We start from the raw sequence: 18,741 nt of genomic DNA, 5'->3' as shown, positions 1-18,741 counted from the left end.
TTAGGTATATACAGGGTTATTCTAGGTACATAGTGGAAGGCTCGCTGCCCTTGTGCGGTATTAAAATATTTTAGTTCCCTTCCTCTGCACCCGTTTCCTCGTTCTGTCCCTATCATCGTGTAGTCGTAGAGATGTCAGATAGGCCAGGCACTTTATCTGTAGTAGGAACCGAGCGGTACACAGTGTATGCTTTGAGTCGCTCAGCGCCTCGTCCAGGTTCTTCGGGCAGGATTGAGTATCGCCCCATATCCTGACTCTCAGTTTCTGGTATGACCGGCATGTTATCAGTACATGGTGCCGGGTTTCCGGGGCCCCACGGCACCTCGGGCATCGGTCAGTATCTGCACGTTTGACCTTTGCAAGCCAGCCGTTGAGCCCGATCTTTTTTGGAATACAGTTTCGTATAGGTCTTTGCATTTTATAACTCAGCACATACGACCACAGGGTGTGGAGAACAGGGCTTCCCGTCCGCTCAGCCGTACTTAAGCCACACGCCGGGAGGTTAGTAGTTGGGTGGGTGACCACCAGCGAATCCCTCCTGTTGTATGTTTTTTTTGACTATTTCAAATATTTATTTTAATATCCATAGTGCTCGATGTAACATTTTATGTAAAGGTGAAGGGGGAGGATATATTAATAGTATCAACTATAAAGTACGAAGAAGTACTTGCACATACTGCAACAGCGAGGTCATCTCACATATCGAACCGATATACCAACACACTTTCATCTAATTCCCTACCGCAAGTTCAATGCGCCGCAAGGCTTCTGCCAGGTACGCTGTCGGATGCGAGGTCACAATGCGAAACCAGCCAGGCTTCTCGGACCCAAAAGCATTGCCACTGGCAAGAAAGACCTTCTGGCTGCAAAGCCGATCCATGATTTCCTGGGTCAGGTCCGGACCGTCATAATGGATCTTCTGACGACTCTCGAGGTACTTCTTCCCCAGGTTGACCCATATGAAGAAGCCCGCATTACCGCCGCGCTCATACTCCAGGCCATGTTGCTGGAGATATTCGGCAACAAAGTGATACGAATCCCCCAATCTTTGTCGATTCATCTCGATGTATTGATCGGTGAAAGCGTCGTCCTCTAGTATATTGGCTGCAATATAATCTGACAGGCCTGAAACATAAGAGTACAGCGATGTTCCACGCAGGGCACTATGGACACCAGCGTTTGCTTGGGATACAATAACGCCAATTCGGATGCCATTGGCGCCAAAGTCCTTACTCATACCCCAGAGAATATGCGTCAATCCCGGGTCAATAATGTCTGTGGGATCGATCGAAAGTACGGATTGAAACTTCACTGGCGCCGGAGTCCGATCGATCCGGTTCTCCCAAGTCGACAGCGCGTAGATTTCATCACTGATCAGGTGGATCTGATATGTCTGACATAGTCTCATTAGTTCTACAATTGTTCGTGTAGGATAGCAGCGACCGAGAGGATTATGGGGATGACAGAGGACCAAGGCTCTGACTTTATTGCTTGTCTGACTTTCAAACTGCAGAAGCGCCTGCTCGTATTTCTCAACGGCCGCCGGTTCGAACGGGTTGCAATCATCAAAATTCACGGGAACCACCTTTGCTGCCGGTCGCATTGCCAAGTCCGGGATAAATTGCCCATAATAGGGCCTCCCCAGGAGAATACCGTCCCCGGGGTTGGCGAATATCCACGACAGTTGTTCGATCGCGGACGACACGCCATTTGTAATAGCAAGGTGATGGGGCTGAATGGGTGTAAATGGAGACAGGTGACGGTTTAAAAATCGGGCGGTGGCCTTCTTCAACCGCGTGCTTCCAGCGCCGCCGTCGTTGTAGGTTAGGTATTTGGCAGGTAGGGTTAATTGCTTGTTGATATACTCAAGGAGCACGTCATGCATCAGGACATTTTCCGCGATCCCAACGCTGAAGAACCCATTCGGGTTTGACTCCGGATGCCACAAGTCTGCCAGAATATCAAGTAGGGGGTTCTTCGTCTCTGCGACTACTGCTTCTTGTGCACGAGTTGATAACGGTAGATAGGGACGTGGTTCGTCTTTGGGAGACATGATGGACTTGTCTTGATGTGAAGGGGGTGGGGGAGAGAATATAAGGGGAAAAAATAAAATAAAAATAAAAATAAATGAAATCGGATAGTTATAAATACCACGAATCAAATCAATTAAAATAAATATTCGGAATAGCCTATTGTCTCCCCAAAGGTGGAAGTTATTTCAGTCGTTTACATCAGTTCCATAATTTCCAGAGTCAAATCCGAACCCCGCTTTCCACGCCTTGTTGATGAGTAGCGATCCATCTACGGCCATGATATTTCCACTTCACTCCACGTTCTTATTACTAGACGGGCAAGGACTCCTTCTATCATGTATACGAATACGAACCCTCTAGTATTAGGGGGGTTGGCTATAACTGATAGCGACAGTCAGGAAATCTATAACCATATAATTCTGGCTGTGGCGGTAAAAGTTTTCGAACTTTAAATGAATTTATAAAATATCGAGCTTTTCATTCTTTCTTGATAATTTGTTACAAAACAAAAAAGTAAAGAAACGAAGAGAAGAGAAGGAAAGAGAATAGAAAGGACCCATCTAGATAAGTTTTGCTGGTATATGTGGGCGGTGATGATAGAATATCTAGACTATGTCAAGTGTATAAGTTGTACTCACTCAACTTTCTCCTTTCAATTTAGCTGTAATCCACAAGGCGTGGTAATCTCCGTACACCCGTAACAAAGCGCGGTAATCTACAGGGCGCGGAATCCACAAGGCGGAGCAAAATCTCCACCGCTGGTGGAGGAAGATGAATCACTTGGTCGATTCTCTACCCTCTACTCCATATAGTATCATTTTCTTCACGCCCTGTCATGGTAAAGACCCACCAAGCAAATTCTCAATAGCGTCGTCGCCGTGGCGGTAATCAGTTCATTGATATCTCCACTAATACCAGCAATAACACCTCTCCCATTGTTTCTTCTCTTTTCCCAGCATTAAGCGGAAGTAATACAGAGTGAGCACTGCACTGATCTTCACCACTTTCGAAACGATGAAGACCGTACAATTCCCTGGATTAACTGGCTCGAAGGCCTTCGTTCGGCCTCTAGCTTTGTCGGATCTAGACAGCTGCGTGGAAGTCGAGAGCGCCTTTCCCGAGCAGGAACGCTGCTCAAGGGAAAAGGTATATTGTACACGTCGAAACGTACGGGACCCTCCAGGCTTTACACTGACAAAACCTTAGTTCATATACCGCCTGACCGTATGCCCAGACCTTTGCCTGGGGCTATTCGTGGAGAATTCTGGCTAGATAGAACTGGTCGGCCACGTGATTGCCACACGAGTCCCCGGCAGTCGAGTGACGGATGGAGCTATGGAAATGCCCGAACACTGGAGCGGAAGCCGTGACGTTGTCCAGGTAAACGGAGCGGTCATTGGGAACGATGTGAATGGGCGTTTTGTCGGGGTGCACTCCCTGGCGATTCGGACGGGGTACCAGGGCAAGGGACTAGGAAGGGCGCTGATGGATAAGTATATTGAATATGCTCGGACCGGTACTGAATCGGCACAGAGTATTGTGATCATAGCTCATGATCATTTGATTCGGTTCTATGAGAGCTTTGGCTTCAAGAACCTGGGACCGAGTCCGTGTGCTTTTGGTCGTGGAGGGTGGTATGATATGGTGAGTTTCCTAATCCACTTCTGGGATTGCATCCATTAATAGTATATTTAGGAACTGAGTCTTTGATTGAAACTCTGGGCCACTCTGAGAGTTCTGAGTTGTTAAGAAGAAATATGTTCGAAGTGATCAAATCTATTGGCAAACTTGAGCGCCGTTGAATGAAATATTGAAAGTTTACCATGATTTAGGAGGCTTGTGTCTCGTAGTAAGGTGACCTTCCCAACCGGATATGCATCATGTACTCTTACAGAGAGCATGTGCAGCTGCTTTCTCCACAGAACCTAATTCCACATTTCATGGACCAATAGAACATGAATTCTATTTTTAACGGCTTGGCTCTCACCTATTGGACCGTCGTCGTGGGAGCATAAACCGCTCCTTCTATTTTACATGGGAAATCGTAAGTTTATACTCACAATCAGTCCATCCTATTTTGCATCTTTCTAGGGAAAGTGTTGAAAGTGATGCAGAATAGTACCCCCATCTATATCAGTAATGTTTGTAGACGCTGATAATAACACAGTGCTGTATAAACTCCCTTAATCATAGAAATACAGATGGTAACATTGTCTTGCATTTGATAACAAAGAATCTATTCAAAAATTGCAGGGATAGTCCTTTAGTAATAGATAACGTAGTCAAGATAGTAGTAGAGAATTCTAACTTCGCCCTAACGTGTAAATAGTCTTATATTCTATATACCTATCATAGAGACAAGTGATACATAATACCTGTTACTTCTATCAAATCCAGCTTTCAGTTTCAGAGTTATCTCTGCTGTGAATACGGCTAAACAACGAAATGAAAAAGTTAAAAGTCTGATTGTATACAATGCTTTTGCCCTACAGAAAGTAGAAAATTATGAAAACAAGAATTCGCAGGTGATCATTAATGGGCCTGCTATGCTCGCATAGATAGCGCCAAGGCTCGGCGACGCAACTGGAAAGCCTCCCATCATCTGTATCGCAGTATTTCAAGGCACATTGGAATAACGTTTTCGCACATATAGCATCCCCCATTGGCGGATTTGATAAGGGATATTATAGGATTATCAGTCGATACAAGCTTATCTTCGCATACAGTGAACAGGGGTATGCATCTTCTGTAGAGCATTATGGTATCCGGAACAGGATACAGCCTTTTCATATGTGCATATATGGTGCAGGGCGTTTTGTCATATTGTAACTCCGTTGAACGTTATACTACCTATCCCGCCATGATCTGCGTGTGTCTATGGCCCTTTCATTCTTATCTTTGCTTCTACTTTTACAAACGACCGGTGAATTCAATGTAACCAATCCTATAGTTTAACATTCCGTGATACCGATTACTGTTCTAGGCTCTATCTCAGAACAGCGTTCACACAGTGTACGGATCATTAAAAGGTCCCGAAAGCGGCCATGAATTCTGGGCACTGAAATCATAACGGGGTCAGCCATCAAACTAAGGTTGACGGAAGCTGCGGAGTTGGGATCCGGCGGTCCGTTAACCTTCGGCTCTTCCAAAGTCAAACAAGTTATTCCGAAATCAATGATGCACAGACGATCTTGCACCTTGCTCAGAGCCCTTCGTGGCCATCGGTGACATGCATCTGCGGCGTGTATAGCTACTGTACTGTGCTTCAGAAGAGCTTTAGAGTTGCATCCAACATCTCTGTATCACTTTTAGCCACGATGTTTAAAGAGTCATGAAGTCAAAATTGTGATCAAGTTGTCATAGTTTCGCATGTCTAAAAGAGAGACCGAAAACAGCCAAAATTAATTTAGTGATGTTACCGATGACAGGGAACACTGTGTGTATAAGTATCTCTGAGAGGCTTCCCGAAATCTCTTTCAAGTTCTATTTTTTAACCCAACCCATCAACTCTCATCGACTCCTTGAACTCTCTACGAAATTAAAGCCGTTTCCTGCAACCACTCAAAATGCAGCTTTTTGCTCTTCTCATCGCCACATGCGCTCCGGCTCTGGTCGCTGCTGGTCGCCAACCAGGTGAAGTCTGTGGCCCCTACCCTGGCGGTTTCTGTGAAGAAGGCCTCCAATGTGCCACATGCCAACGTGGCATTCCAGGCGCCCCCGGAGTGGTAAGTGATCGATGTTTACAGGGACAAAGCTTGAACAGCGGTTAACTATTCATGAAGTGTGCTTTCCGTGACCCATGGAACCGCGATGATGATGTCTGGCGCCGGTGGTAGGTCAGAGATCACGGTTGCGCTAATATTCCTTGGAAACTAATATATTCCAGGCTCTAAAGAAAACGTGATGGGCCATACAGGGCAAAAAGCGGGATACTTCCCAGGATAATAAATTGTAATTTTGTAATTAGCCTTGGTGCGGGTTTTCCCTCATTCTCTTATATGGGTCAGGTTTTCCTGTACCGTAACCCGAATGGGAAGGTGTTAATATCGGATCTGGCGATATCTTTCATCAGTTCTCTGGATGAAACTAAGACAACAGACGTAGTTACAGACATAGAAACCGTATCCACGTCTAGCTCTCCTATTCAGAAATATAAAAAATTGAGAAACCTATATTGTCCTTTCACTTCCATAGTAAGGTTCAGTTCCGTTCATGACAGTTGAGTCAGTGACGTCGTCCCGTTGTAACTTGTTTTGGTCCGCTTTAGGGCTTCTTGTTACATGCCTCTGATCCTCACCGTGGTATGGCATGCGGCCCCAATGATTGACACGTTGTTACTTATCCAATCAGATCTGGTGGCTTCTCCCCCACATATACTCCTGCACACAGTACATAGCATGCAGTTGTGAAGAAGTCTGGGACAAGTCGGACTTGTAAACCGAAGGGGTCCACTATTATGAACCTTCGGCATGGATAATGTGCATTCCCTTACCCTTGCACATTCTTGCCGCAGCCTCCACAAGCTCCCTTGGTGCGAATGAAGGTGACTGCAACAAATATGGGCAATAGAAATGTGCTTTGGTGTTATGCGAACAACTTTCCCTGTTATTATAGAATTATCAGGACAGCATGACATCTTGGACACTTGTCAGCTATCCCTTGAGATTCAGAAATATCGAAACCTGACCTGTGCGATGCCCTTGCGCTGCACAATCGCACACTCCTTAATGTAGATCCATCCTCTCTTGTATGGAATTCTTCTTTTCTTTTTGTCCTTGCTCTCCTCGCTGTCGGTGGGGTATTCCCAGACGGCCATGCCCATGCAGGGGCTGAAAGTCGCAGCTCTCCTTTTACATCGTGCGGAATGAGATAGTTCATCCGTAAGTAATTACTATCCGTGCCTTGGCTTAATGCGATACTTTCAATCTGGACTATTGAGTACTAAGGCTCTTGACTTGTGGCGACGGGCGCGTATTTTGATTATTCGAACATCATGGTGAGCAAACCAGGTCTTGTATAGATCAAGTGGGACGGAATCTGTGTATTATGGTACGTTCCAGAGTTCGAATTCAAACATGGTTAACATGAGATTATATACAGATCGTGACATCCTCTTGGGCCAGTTACGTTTACTCCGTTGAATATTCCCCGATACTATCCAGTATCCGATAAGTTCTCCTGATGGTCCGTACTACGCCATCCTTACCAAGGTGGACGAATTCCCCGCCAGAGGATCGCGTTTCATATCTTTCACGAAGTTGGGGAAGATCTAGAAATCATAATCTTAGCTCTGTGTATTGGTAGTGAACTGGATATGGAAGCGATCAGAGATTGCCGAGGGCTGCAGGTATTTCCGTCACCTGTTCTTAAGGTCTGCGTACTCTGCAACTCGTGTTTGGAGGTGGTTTCAATAACTTTGACAATTGGCATACCTCGACTACCATCGGTGCTATTAAACTATTCGCAAGGATCCTTATGAAGTGGCGCCCACCGGCCAGTTCCTAAACCTAAAAGCAAGGCAGAATTCTTGTCATTTGGGTTTTACGAACGTGACTCAGTTCTTGAGTCATTGCTTTATGCAAGGCGACATGATATTCCTCTCATATCTAGGTTATATCGTCCGCTCTGCACTGTTGGTCACCTCGAGAAAACACACCGTTAGGTAAACCAATTAACTCGTCATTATTCAAGTGAATACGGAGTAAAGCTCTCTATGATATACTAATATACTGGATAGGAAATGAGATGCCTAGTTAGCAGGATCGCACCAACAAGGATCATGACCCATTTGGCAATGCTTTTCTCCCGCCACCCGACGTCGGCTCTGTACTAGAAGACCGTGGCAAAGTCTACCGAATGCACACCACAGGCAGCCCATCCAAACTTTAACATTAGCATTAGTCATGCTGTTATATCAATGTAGCTTCGAAGCCGTATACAAATGTTCTAACCAAATGATCTCATGTCCGTTCGCTTCGAAATCCTATTTCTGCAGCGCGGCACGCACAAGTTCACCACATACATCGCATACCATCGGAATGGCGCAGTTGAATAACTCTGGTCAAGCAACTAGAAGCACACACATTTGTGCGACGATCGTGACCACAGACTATCACAGCTTTGGGATGCGAGGCTAATGTCCAGTAGCAACGAGGCCTTACCAACTGGGTATGCATCACGTACTCGGGCAGAGAGATTGTGTAGCTATTTTCTCCGCAGAACGTAATTCTACCTTTCATATCGCATTCGCAACCCAGAAAGGAGTGCGACATGACATGCGACGCTGTCTCATGTCTTGGAGGTGCCGGTGTAAACCTTATATACCGGCCCTGCCAAGGTCCAACAGGTTCGGGAGTCAAAAATTGGTTATACGCAGTTGCTGAACATGAACAGTCATGGAAGAGAACTAAGTCGCAGCTTAACCAATTCGCTGCTTCCGCCTCACCCAGACCTCTTTGTCGGTACTGTCGGAAGACATATCCTGGGGGTCCCGCAGTTGCACCTCCCACACTTTGAGCTTGTAGTTGCCACGGTCTGCCTGCCCAGAGAAGATATCAAAGGACCAGCCATGTTTGGGGCAAGTGAGCCCGGCACTGAGGGTGATGCCAAAGTCTTCAATATCAAAGAGGCTGCCCTGTGAAAGTGGGAACGACGAGTGAGGGCATTGCTGGGAAGGGTTAGCTTGAGCGAAGGACTCTGTCTTCGACGCACTTACATGGTCAATGGCATGGATCTTCCCCTTGTATTTGAAGACAAGTACTTGCTCCTTCAAATCTCCCGGTAGGTCAATGTCCGCTTCGACTGGAGGGCCAACATTCGTCTTGGGGATATTGAAGGCTTTGCAACTTGGGGCAATCCGCGAGCAGTCATTGTCCAATTGAAGGTCGGGAAATTCGGAAACAAAGCCAACCCGGTGCCAGGCTGCCTGAGACCGTTGTATGAAGGGATTCATTGCGGGTCTAGTCACTATTTTGTTGTGTGAGCGACATCGGAAAGCGCAAGTCTGGCAGATTGTTATCAGAAAAGATAAGTGGGCACGTGACATGTTATGCCCCGCATAATGTTGCGCACTATCGCAAAACCCATGGTTGATAAGCGTTTAGGCAAGGCATTATCGGGGCTATAATCCTAACCGGTTCAATATCTGACACTTATTGCCTCGGTCCTGAAAAATCGAACTACCCCAAATAAACAAGCAACTCGACCCATTAGCCAACCACAGATATTCTAAACAAATAAATAAAGCTAAAAATAGAATCCACCGTAGATATGAAGGATCACGGTTCTTATGCAATACCGTATGAACATACTTTTACTTTTTGAGCTAGAGCATGTCATAATTTAGACAAGGTATGTGGGGATCGCATATGCAATAGAATTTTAAATGAAATTAAGATTAAGCAGCCAGTAAATGTCTGCATACACCGACTATGTACAGTTATATATGATTTTAATTGACTAATATTTCCGTACGGACGCATGGAGTGTCTCCCTCACAACCTCGATCTTTTCAATTTTGCGGAGAAATCACTCATTCTCATCGAAAAGAATATTACGGCCAGCATATGAGGTATGAACTGTTGGGGTCGTTCTTTGCCCCAACTTAGTAGCTGTTAGTATAATTGGATGGGATGGACTGAGCCAGCTTCGCGAGGGAACCTACGAAGTGGCTGCGCCTGACAAAGAAGAACCTTAGAACTCAAGTCCCGACTGAGAGAGACAAAGATGTTTGGAGGTTCAATCTAATATCTATCTAAATTTGCTGGCTTCATACCACTAGGCACAAACAGCCTGGGAGGGTACAACATGCTTATGGATATGACCATTAATAACAATTGCATGCAATCTCTCCTGCTTCTGCAAAACCTCCAAATCAGATAGAGGATCTCCATCCACGAGGATCACATCCGCATAATAACCGGGTGCCACCTTGCCCAATTCGCTTGGGTATCCCATCATCTCTCCTCCCCATGCGGTTGCGGCAATAATACTTTCCATCGGAGTATACCCAAATAAGTCCACAAGATGTTTCAGATCTCTGGCATATGTCCCGTGGGGAGCCCAAGCAAAACCATAATCACCACCGGGCATAACACGAATTCCCCGTTCGCGCATCTCTTGCATCGCCTTGCAGGCTGTCTCCACCTCGTATTTAAGGCCTTTCTTTGCAGCATCCTCGGCGGTCAACCCCCATGGAGTCGCTTCACCGGTGCAGGTTGTATAGAAGAAGTTTAGAGCTGGAGCGACCCAAACGTGATCCTTTCTTTGCTCTAGCATGTTCATGCCTTCCTCATCAATAAAACTGGCGTGATAAATAACATCCACCCCAGCTTTGAGGGCAAATTTGACGGATTGAGCACTTCTCGCGTGCGCACAGACACGTTTCCCTCGGTTGTGGGCCTCGTCCACTGCCGCTACTGTCTCTTCCAGAGTGAAGTACGTTTCCGTGCTGGGCATTGTGGGGTGGATGTCATCACCACTCATGCTCAGTTTTACATTGTCCGCCCCGAGCATAATGAATTCCCGGACCTGCTTCCGCATCTCATGCGGCCCATCTGCATTACGCGAGATACCGGGTACAATTGCTCCCCCAGTGGTTGTAATCTCAGGTGCGTTCGCCAGCGTGCGTGGACCTGGAATCATACCTGATTTTATGGCCCCCTTGATAGCAATATCGAGTCGAGGCTGAGCTGATGCTGCGCCAAAACACATGGTATATCCGCAGTCGAGGTAGGTCTTGGCCGACTGAGCGGTCGATAGGACATGTTCTTCGAGTGGCGCACTCGTAAGGCCATCAAGGGTAGCTGAGTTGTTGAAGCTGAGATGCGTATGGGCATCCATTAAGCCAGACATTAGTGTTTTCTTGCCTTCGCCATCGATCACCAATGCGCCGCGGGCGGCTGAATCGCTGACATCGCCTACGGCGGCGATCCGTTCTCCTTCAATTAACACGTTTCCATCGTAAGGGGTCCGCCCGGTCGAATCCAGGATCCGGACATTTTTGAACAGGATCTTCGATGGATCTCCTGGTTTGTGGTTGTTAATGGTGATATCGGCAGGCGTCGGCCGGTATGGCTGGTTGACAGCAATGGATCCCATGGCTAAAAAAGATTATGTCCGCCAAAGACCTAGGAGACCTTCGCAATACGTTGGGTCAAATTTATTTGACCGTCATTCGAATTTTGATTACACATAATTGCAGGGATCAGGCGGGGTTCCATCCAGTTGCATTAAATAGTGCGTGAAGATCACTCGGACGCGCAACCCTAACTCCACAGCGTCTGTAACATAAGAAATCTTTCACAAATTGGTATATCCCCCTACACACAGTGTTTTCTTTTTCTGCTTTCCTTGTTCAAACATTCATTCGTCATCTTGCTCCCCAGAATCTGATGGTTAATTAGTTGTCTAGACTGAAATGTTGGCTGGATCCTTAGAGCTTGATATCAATCCTACCATCCGCGTAAAGGCTTGAAAAGCCAGGGCTCGGCATTACTGTGGTCTTAGCGAATACGCAACGCGTAGTACAATGGCAGCAATGACGATGCAGAGATTTTCCATGTCCTCCTTGTGACCCAACCGATAAGGGCCATATGTAACCATGTGTAGGAAGGCATCCTCGGCAGGCGTGTCTGTCGATAGGTATTGAGAATAAGTCGAACTGGGCTTGGCGAATGTTATCCAAACTTCATTTCCGTCCTCTGAAATCAGGATTTTGCTGGATAGAGTTAGTAAAACAATATCCAGGGAGGGTGTTAGTTGTTTGACTTACTGCCCATTGAAAAGCTCATTCCACGGTTGGTATGGCTTCTTCAACCAACCAACAAGCTCCGCGGTTTCTTGCATACGGATTCTGTCGTAATTGTCGTATCTGTGCCCTTTTTTGACCTCCAATATTGCCCTTACATCTTCCTCGTCACCCGTGATCCACAAGGCGCCGTCGGTCAGCGCCTTAAATCCTGCCTGACGGAAGTTGGATTCAAACGCCACCCTAAACATAGTAAATTCGCAGCCGGCAGAGGGAACCAAGCTTAAAACCGCGTCAAGAAATAGGACGAGTGCAGTATTCGTGATAGATTCATCGCTGGGGGGTTTATCGTCTTCGAGGACCTGCTCTACTGGACTGAGTGTTAGCCACGAAAGCACTAAAGCCTAGAGGTTGCCTTACCTTGCGGAGCTATACCATGTTTCCTCTTTCGGTTGTGAGACCTTGTACCAGTCGAAGGTGTCTCTAGCGCGGGCTTCCTCTTGCAGAACTCAAGAACTCTGTTCTGCCATTTTAGAACCGGAGCCCATGAGCCGGGCCAGGCACAGTCGATCTCCGTCAAAAGTGCAAAGTTTTGAGGTTTGTCGACAAGGGCGAGGTATCGCTGAAGCTCCCTAGAGCTTGCGACAAGATGTTTAGCATTCTGCCACACGCCACTCAAGTTATATCTCTCGGCTTTGTACTCCAACTTGTCATTCTTTACAGGCCGATCCCAGATCGCCTTGAACAGGATGTGCTGCTTCTTTTTAACACGGCTGCCCGACCCAAGCTTTGATAGGTCATTTAGGGTCTTCTTCAATAGACTTGATGATTTGGCTACTCTGACCCAGTCCTCCGTTGACTCAGGTATAGAGAAACTCCCTTTGAAGGAGTCCTTATCCCTGGTGACCTTTGATCGCTGAACGCGCGACATTATCTCTCGCAGTGAAGTTTCTAGATAAACAGAGAAAAACAAAGACGTTCAGCACAGTGAAACGTTACGGGGACAAAAGGAGGGAGGGAGGGGAGGGGAGACGAGAGGCAGGGTATGGTTCAGTCCGTCAGTGAGTGGGTGGGAGAGGCATAGGGGAAAAGGACAGAGGAAGAAAAGCGAGAGGGCCCCCCAAAAGTGAGTAACACATAGGGGGTAAAACACTCTGCAAAGCCCCTCGGTGTTCCAGTCAGCATTCACAGCTTAGACGACGACGAAAATCGTGTGCGCCAAATAGATTGAGTGCCGGAGAGCACTGTTGGTCTGACGATGTTCCCCTTGACTTAACTCCATGCTGCCGACGCTCCTGACTTCTCACTGAGGCGTTCGACGGCCTTATCCATCATCATATTGTCCCTGAGGTCAGGTCATTGAGCATCCCGGTCGTTTCCTAAAATCCTTGTATCCGGGCAACTAGGTGTATACTGCTCGTAGCGGTTTGTTGCGACCGCTCAGTCATTAGATCCTCATCAAAGGGAGAAAAGGAAGGAGAGGCTCTCACCAGAATCATCTCGGTAAGTGGCTGTGTAGAGTACTACGGCAACCCGGTGGGAGGATGCGATCATTGTCACCATCTTAATGGCTTGGTAGTTGTGCAAACAAGGTATAGTAAGTTAGTAAATAACAGAAATACTTAGTCACACCAGGAGCAAGCTTCACGAAGGGCAAGGCCATAACTCGATACTGGAGAATTCGCATTCTTGATTCAAACAATCTAGGCTAAAATAACTGATATTCATTCCCAACTAAACCTTGACCCAAACTTCGAGTAATCATCCCCATGCTCTGCTCTTGAGATATTCAACTACCCTTCCGTCTCTATGAGGGAGCTGCATAAGCCTATTCCACAGGCAGCTTCTTGGTGGTCAGCTGATGGTTGATACCACATCCCAGGTAACGAGTAAGCAAGTCCCAGAGATCCTGAGACCCTTCCGAGTATTCCATGAATTTGGACATGGAGATCCTCAAATTCTGCCCGTCATAGATGGCGATTAGAACGCGCACACTGCATCCTGCGAAGCTGAAAAGCATTACCTAGCGGAAGAGATAAAAAGGGTCAGTAGCGACTCAGATAAACTAACATTGAAACTAATATTGAAACTAACCGGAACAATAAGATGATCGAGGAGAGTCTCTGTACACAGGCGGGAGTGCATGGTGGCAACTATCGCCATGACCTCTGCCTTGAGAACTAGCTCGGGATCCTTGACATCGCTGTGATACATAAGGACCTTAATATGCGGGAAGGTAGGATGACTTGAGCAAGCGTAAAAAAGGTTAATACTCCAGTCATAATCATCTCGATAATCCGGAGCGTGGTAAGAGAAAGTCGGATCGAGATGGAAATTGCTAGTCATAAAGCCGTAAGTATTTTCTCGAATAATAATACAGGAGATTATATCAAGACTTACGTGTTCCACCTCCACTTTGTGATCATACTCAGGGATGTCCATTCTTCTTCGCAGTTAACTCTTCGGGTGGACATTTCTATAGCTAGTCGATCGCATAGAATTCCAGCTTTACTGTAGGAGCTTAAGGGCCGGTAGCAACTGTTACTCTTGCTATATCCCGGTTTAAGAAGTGTTGCGGTGATATCTAGATCCTCCTGAGTCTCGGGGTCCCTGATATCCATGGAATGGTGTCTGACAAACTCATCGGAGAGGGGGATAAAGTAGGCACCTGGATCTAACTGTCGCGGTATCGCGGGCTCGGTAGTATGTGTGAGGTCCAGCGGTAGAATATGCACTGCCAGCATCTCTAGGTTTTCCGATTCGAGTGACTCAGCGTTTAGACCACGTAGCTTTTGGTACATGTCCCAGAGTATGGTATATACCTCCATGCGTTGATCATCCAATTTCTCAGATAGATCGATATGCGAAAAGCGACCACGTAGGGCGCGGATAGTTCTCTGGATCAAAGACATAGTTTAAGTTCGAAAGAGATGATGTTGTCGGTAGGTGGTAGTGATAGTTGAGGTTGCGTGAAAAAGGATTCACGAGTGAGTAGAGCGAGGGGGAGAAGAATCTGAAGCTGAAGGATTTTCCAAGGGTAGACAGAACGAGAAAGGTAAAAGGATAACGCAAGATGTGGGATGTTGATGTCATTCGGACCGCTGTTCGGAACTGAAACACCAGTATTCATTCAATGTGAGGGTGACCCATAACTCTCATCTAATGGATCAAAGCTGTATTTTCTAGGGTGGATGACATTGAAATCTCCAGTGAGCTTCATTAGGTCGTTATATGACCGTGTCGGCAGGCTACTTGCCACCTACCGATCGTGATGTGAGTCCAGTTCAGTTATGCCATTTTTCGCCATGTATTGACCACCAGTGACATATCAATGATGTGTCCATAGGCTATGACATTGCCGTTCTACTGACTGCCTATAGGCAGATGTTCTAAGTGCTGGTTCTTAAGCCACGTGCTACTGACTTTTCGGGCATGGCCAGCTATCTGGTTTTTCATACCGGCTTGCCGTTTATTAGACGGTCCTTGATTGACTTCATTCAAAAGCCGGGAAATCGGTACCGTGCTCAACGGATCTTCTGGCGGGTGGCCATGACATTGCCTGCTATAGGGAACACTACACTTCTTGGGTTATACGTGTGGGAATCAGTTCGCTGGCGGAGAATGACGGTTAGTATCCCGCAGCTAGGGTCCAACCCGAGTTACTAATATTGAATTCAATAAAGTTTCGTGTAAGTACGCCCATTCAACCTGTTACGGATGCGTTAGTCTAAAGATAGCCCCGATCGTGGGTATCGTGTCGGATGAAGCCAGTACATGTTTTCTTGCTCCTGAAACATTGAGATGTTGTCTTCATGTCAAAGTGGCTGGTCAAATCGCCCATATTACAGGATGATTATTCTAGATAAACCAGATCATTTCAAAATTACTGTCAGTTAAGTTGGTAACCAGTATATTCCACAGAAATTGATCTTCTGGGACCAGGACCATACAGTGTATTCCTGGTGTTCTACTCTAAATACCCAAGACAAGCTGAGCTGTACCATATTTCATTAGCTCTAGAAGCTTCACTAGTTACCCAACCAGTAGATGATTCTGGGCAACGCTGTCAAGTTAGAAGCGGGAAGCTATTTGGTAATATAGTAAGTTATGGATGATCTTGATCGACCGATCGCCCAAGGAATCTGCCAACGAAGGCGAAGCCGTCTGTGCACGCCTCCATAACCACATCCTCAAACACCTGGACCATGTGGACCGTGAGCTGAAGTATGTATTGTCAACCCCACACTCCGCTTGTGTGAAAACTCCAATATTGCCCTTTTCCCTGAGGGAAATTAAAGCCTTCCAATCTCCTTGGAATTCACTACTCCCGACGTCCCATCTGCCGCGCGGGAAGCCCAGTGTCGCCTTCGACGGACATTTGCTTATATGAGAATATGGGGGGAAGGGCGACAATCTCTCTCTAATAATGAAGTAACAACTAATAACACATCTATCAGGTGCGTGTGAGACTTGGGAAAACAAAAAACATACAACAGAAGGGATTCGCTGGTGGTCACCCACCCAACTACTAACCTTCCGGCGTGTGGCTTAAGTACGGCTGAGCGGACGGGAAGCCCTGTTCTCCACACCCTATGGTCGTATGTACTGTTTTCTAAGGTGCTGAGGATTATATAGTACATTTATACCTTCCTAGCCGTCGTATTCTAGACGCCCGACCCGGCTGCTTCGGGGGTAGTGGAATGGTAGCCAGATTCACAACACATTTCAGACTGTGTTGACACTTGCCTAATTTGGAGCCCGTGGAAGCACGATACTCAGTGCTATTGGCCTCACAACTAAATATTATCGTCACTGTACTAATACCTTGAAACCAACATAATTGACTTCGTTTTACATAATGTGAGAAAGAGAGATATATATCAAAGACGATGACACTCAATCACCCTTGGAATTTGCAAAACTGCTCCTACTGAACATCATTGAACTACAATGTTTGAAGTTCCTAGAGGATATCTTCCAAGAAAGCAAGGTTGGTTAGCCACTGACTCACTTTTCCTTCTGTCTCGTTGTAGAGGTATGGTTGTTGATAACGGCCGATACAGGCTTCAGCGTGGATCGAGGTCGTTTATGTCGCTGCGGGCATCGTGGGCTTCTTCCCTGAAACAGCAGCTTAGATAACAAGCATCATCGTTCAACCTGTGGCGGGAACGGCGCGTGAGATCCAGTCCCGTCATCGCTCAAACACCTTTCTTGATCGTGTGAACCAAGACCTATTCATGCCTCGTGGCCTCTACGCTATGGTCATGGCTTTCAAAGATGAAGCCCCCGGTCAACAGCAGGGGGCCCTTGGCCTACTATCAGAAAAGCTTGGGAAGTCACTCTTTGGCATCGAGAAGGTTGATATCAACCAGTCAGCCGAGAAACAAACATTCGATCCCGCTTCGACAATCGCGAAGGATACCCACACCGACGAGCACCCAGAAATGAACATGGTCAAAAAGCGTTTGAAAAATATCAGACTGGCCAGCGGTAAGACTCACGGCCAGATCGAGTTCCCGGAGGCTGCGCCGTTGGTTTACCCCGATCTAGATCGTGCCGCGGCACGGGCGATGGAGAACACGGGGAAGGAATCTGAGGGGACGCGCGAGAAAATGAAGAGCGCGGGGGCTTGGGTACAAGATTACATGTATAGAAAAGCGCAGGCCTCATATGTGAGTACGACTTTATTGAGCTTTGTCGGGCTAGAGCTTCGCTCACAGGAGTCAGGAAGCCAAAAACCCAGGGTCCTCTCTAGAAGTTCCTGAGTCGGGGCGTAAGGGGTTTGTCTCACAATATAACGACCCGAATCACCCGGTGAACAACGGAAAGCTTACCTCGGTGCTGATTGGGGGCCTCATGGGGAGCAAGCCGTGCCTGATTGAACGGGTTGCGACTTCCATCAGGGAGTCACAAGACTCCACGAGAATTGCTCGCGGTGGACCTCCAAGTAAACCGATTAAGAAGAAATGGCAGCGACATCACCGCACCAAGCAGCCTGGGCTTGCTAAGAAGGTTCTGCAGCAGGATGTGCTTTATCTGCTGATCGTCAACATGCCGACCGAGGAAGAGCTGAAGCAATCAGTTGCTCACCTAGAACATCTCATGGAGCAGAGTAGGCAGCGTTTACCACGTCAACCCTCACACTGATCGTGGATATAAACTAATATAGCGTGAGGTACAAGGTGCAGAATGGCTATTGGTAATGTGTTAGGGCTCATGCCTTTCCTAGGGATCGGGACGTGTATGTTGATATAAAGTTTTCGGTGAGACTTTGGGCTGGATGGAGTTGTGGGGCCGTTGTAGTTTATATTTCGTCTATTACTAAGATTGTTATTTTGAAAAATAACGGAGATATATATTCTCTAAAGGATTTGTAAGGGTTAGTATAACTATAATTTTCCTTTTCTCTACGCGAATCGAAAGGGTATCTAGAACACCTTCGGTTGCCCTAGATAAGCTCCATGAGTTGTTTCTAGAGGCGAGCCACGTTGCATAGACTGTACTTGGGCCACGGCGTCCGCTAATATCTAGAGTTCAGTCATCATAAAGAGCCATAGTGATAGCTCTTGGTCAGGGACTGGGTTTTGCTAATGATATACACTCACTAATGCGGATAATACTACCAGGATGAACTAGTAACAGATGCAATGTAACTATCAAGTGATGACAGTGATTGATTGCGAGGAACTAGAATGTGTATCTGTTGTCCGTTGAGCAAGTATGTACCATTTTGCATAAATTGTATCATGCACTTGCGATGTCCTCCACCCTGGCCAAGATCCGTTCCCGATTAGCATGAGGATCATCGTCTTTGAATGCTGTTATAGTCGACTGGCCAACAGTAGGGGAGTTTATTTCCCTTTCCCAATACAATGATGACTCTATGACCCCGGAATCATGACGGCGATAGGGATTTGGGTCAAGGAAAAATTTCGAGGGCATCCGTAGGACACTCCTGAC

The 18,741-nt window shown here is 46.7% G+C and overlaps 8 protein-coding genes across 8 annotated transcripts; 3 read left to right on the top strand and 5 right to left on the bottom strand.

Moving 5' to 3' along the window:
* Positions 1 to 730: 730 nt before the first annotated feature.
* BDV38DRAFT_289951 (pyridoxal phosphate-dependent transferase) lies at positions 731 to 2,053 on the bottom strand (the record flags this gene model as incomplete). The annotated part of the gene is made up of 1 exon (XM_032061374.1): positions 731 to 2,053. The coding sequence occupies one exon, from the start codon at positions 2,051 to 2,053 to the stop codon at positions 731 to 733; it is 1,323 nt and encodes a 440-aa protein (XP_031916979.1).
* A 994-nt stretch (positions 2,054 to 3,047) lies between these two features.
* BDV38DRAFT_279890 (acyl-CoA N-acyltransferase) lies at positions 3,048 to 3,743 on the top strand (the record flags this gene model as incomplete). The annotated part of the gene is made up of 4 exons (XM_032059156.1): positions 3,048 to 3,179; positions 3,240 to 3,257; positions 3,306 to 3,677; positions 3,729 to 3,743. 4 exons carry the CDS (start codon positions 3,048 to 3,050, stop codon positions 3,741 to 3,743), a joined length of 537 nt encoding a protein of 178 aa, XP_031916978.1.
* A 1,856-nt stretch (positions 3,744 to 5,599) lies between these two features.
* BDV38DRAFT_279889 (uncharacterized protein) lies at positions 5,600 to 5,869 on the top strand (the record flags this gene model as incomplete). The annotated part of the gene is made up of 2 exons (XM_032059155.1): positions 5,600 to 5,758; positions 5,816 to 5,869. The coding sequence occupies 2 exons, from the start codon at positions 5,600 to 5,602 to the stop codon at positions 5,867 to 5,869; spliced, it is 213 nt and encodes a 70-aa protein (XP_031916977.1).
* A 1,928-nt stretch (positions 5,870 to 7,797) lies between these two features.
* Positions 7,798 to 9,041, bottom strand: BDV38DRAFT_239611 (Rieske (2Fe-2S) protein). The gene is made up of 3 exons (XM_032053780.1): positions 8,749 to 9,041; positions 8,425 to 8,700; positions 7,798 to 8,377 (listed from the first exon to the last, which is right to left on the bottom strand). Exons 1-2 carry the CDS (start codon positions 8,983 to 8,985, stop codon positions 8,452 to 8,454), a joined length of 486 nt encoding a protein of 161 aa, XP_031916976.1. The 5' UTR covers positions 8,986 to 9,041; the 3' UTR covers positions 7,798 to 8,377; positions 8,425 to 8,451.
* A 768-nt stretch (positions 9,042 to 9,809) lies between these two features.
* Positions 9,810 to 11,153, bottom strand: BDV38DRAFT_289949 (uncharacterized protein; the record flags this gene model as incomplete). Its single annotated transcript, XM_032061373.1, has 1 exon — positions 9,810 to 11,153. The coding sequence occupies exon 1, from the start codon at positions 11,130 to 11,132 to the stop codon at positions 9,810 to 9,812; it is 1,323 nt and encodes a 440-aa protein (XP_031916975.1). The 5' UTR covers positions 11,133 to 11,153.
* Positions 11,154 to 11,525: 372 nt separating this feature from the next.
* On the bottom strand, positions 11,526 to 12,712 carry BDV38DRAFT_279886 (uncharacterized protein; the record flags this gene model as incomplete). Its single annotated transcript, XM_032059154.1, has 3 exons — positions 11,526 to 11,751; positions 11,806 to 12,151; positions 12,202 to 12,712. 3 exons carry the CDS (start codon positions 12,710 to 12,712, stop codon positions 11,526 to 11,528), a joined length of 1,083 nt encoding a protein of 360 aa, XP_031916974.1.
* An 897-nt stretch (positions 12,713 to 13,609) lies between these two features.
* On the bottom strand, positions 13,610 to 14,693 carry BDV38DRAFT_279885 (uncharacterized protein; the record flags this gene model as incomplete). Its single annotated transcript, XM_032059153.1, has 3 exons — positions 13,610 to 13,804; positions 13,876 to 14,119; positions 14,182 to 14,693. The coding sequence occupies 3 exons, from the start codon at positions 14,691 to 14,693 to the stop codon at positions 13,610 to 13,612; spliced, it is 951 nt and encodes a 316-aa protein (XP_031916973.1).
* A 2,325-nt stretch (positions 14,694 to 17,018) lies between these two features.
* On the top strand, positions 17,019 to 17,928 carry BDV38DRAFT_279884 (uncharacterized protein; the record flags this gene model as incomplete). Its single annotated transcript, XM_032059152.1, has 2 exons — positions 17,019 to 17,453; positions 17,509 to 17,928. The coding sequence occupies 2 exons, from the start codon at positions 17,019 to 17,021 to the stop codon at positions 17,926 to 17,928; spliced, it is 855 nt and encodes a 284-aa protein (XP_031916972.1).
* Between the last annotated feature and the right edge of the window lie 813 nt (positions 17,929 to 18,741).

The sequence above is a fragment of the Aspergillus pseudotamarii genome (genome assembly GCF_009193445.1).
Source record: "Aspergillus pseudotamarii strain CBS 117625 unplaced genomic scaffold BDV38scaffold_10, whole genome shotgun sequence".
Taxonomy (NCBI): domain Eukaryota; kingdom Fungi; phylum Ascomycota; class Eurotiomycetes; order Eurotiales; family Aspergillaceae; genus Aspergillus; species Aspergillus pseudotamarii.
This window is presented reverse-complemented; position numbering and strand designations above follow the sequence as displayed.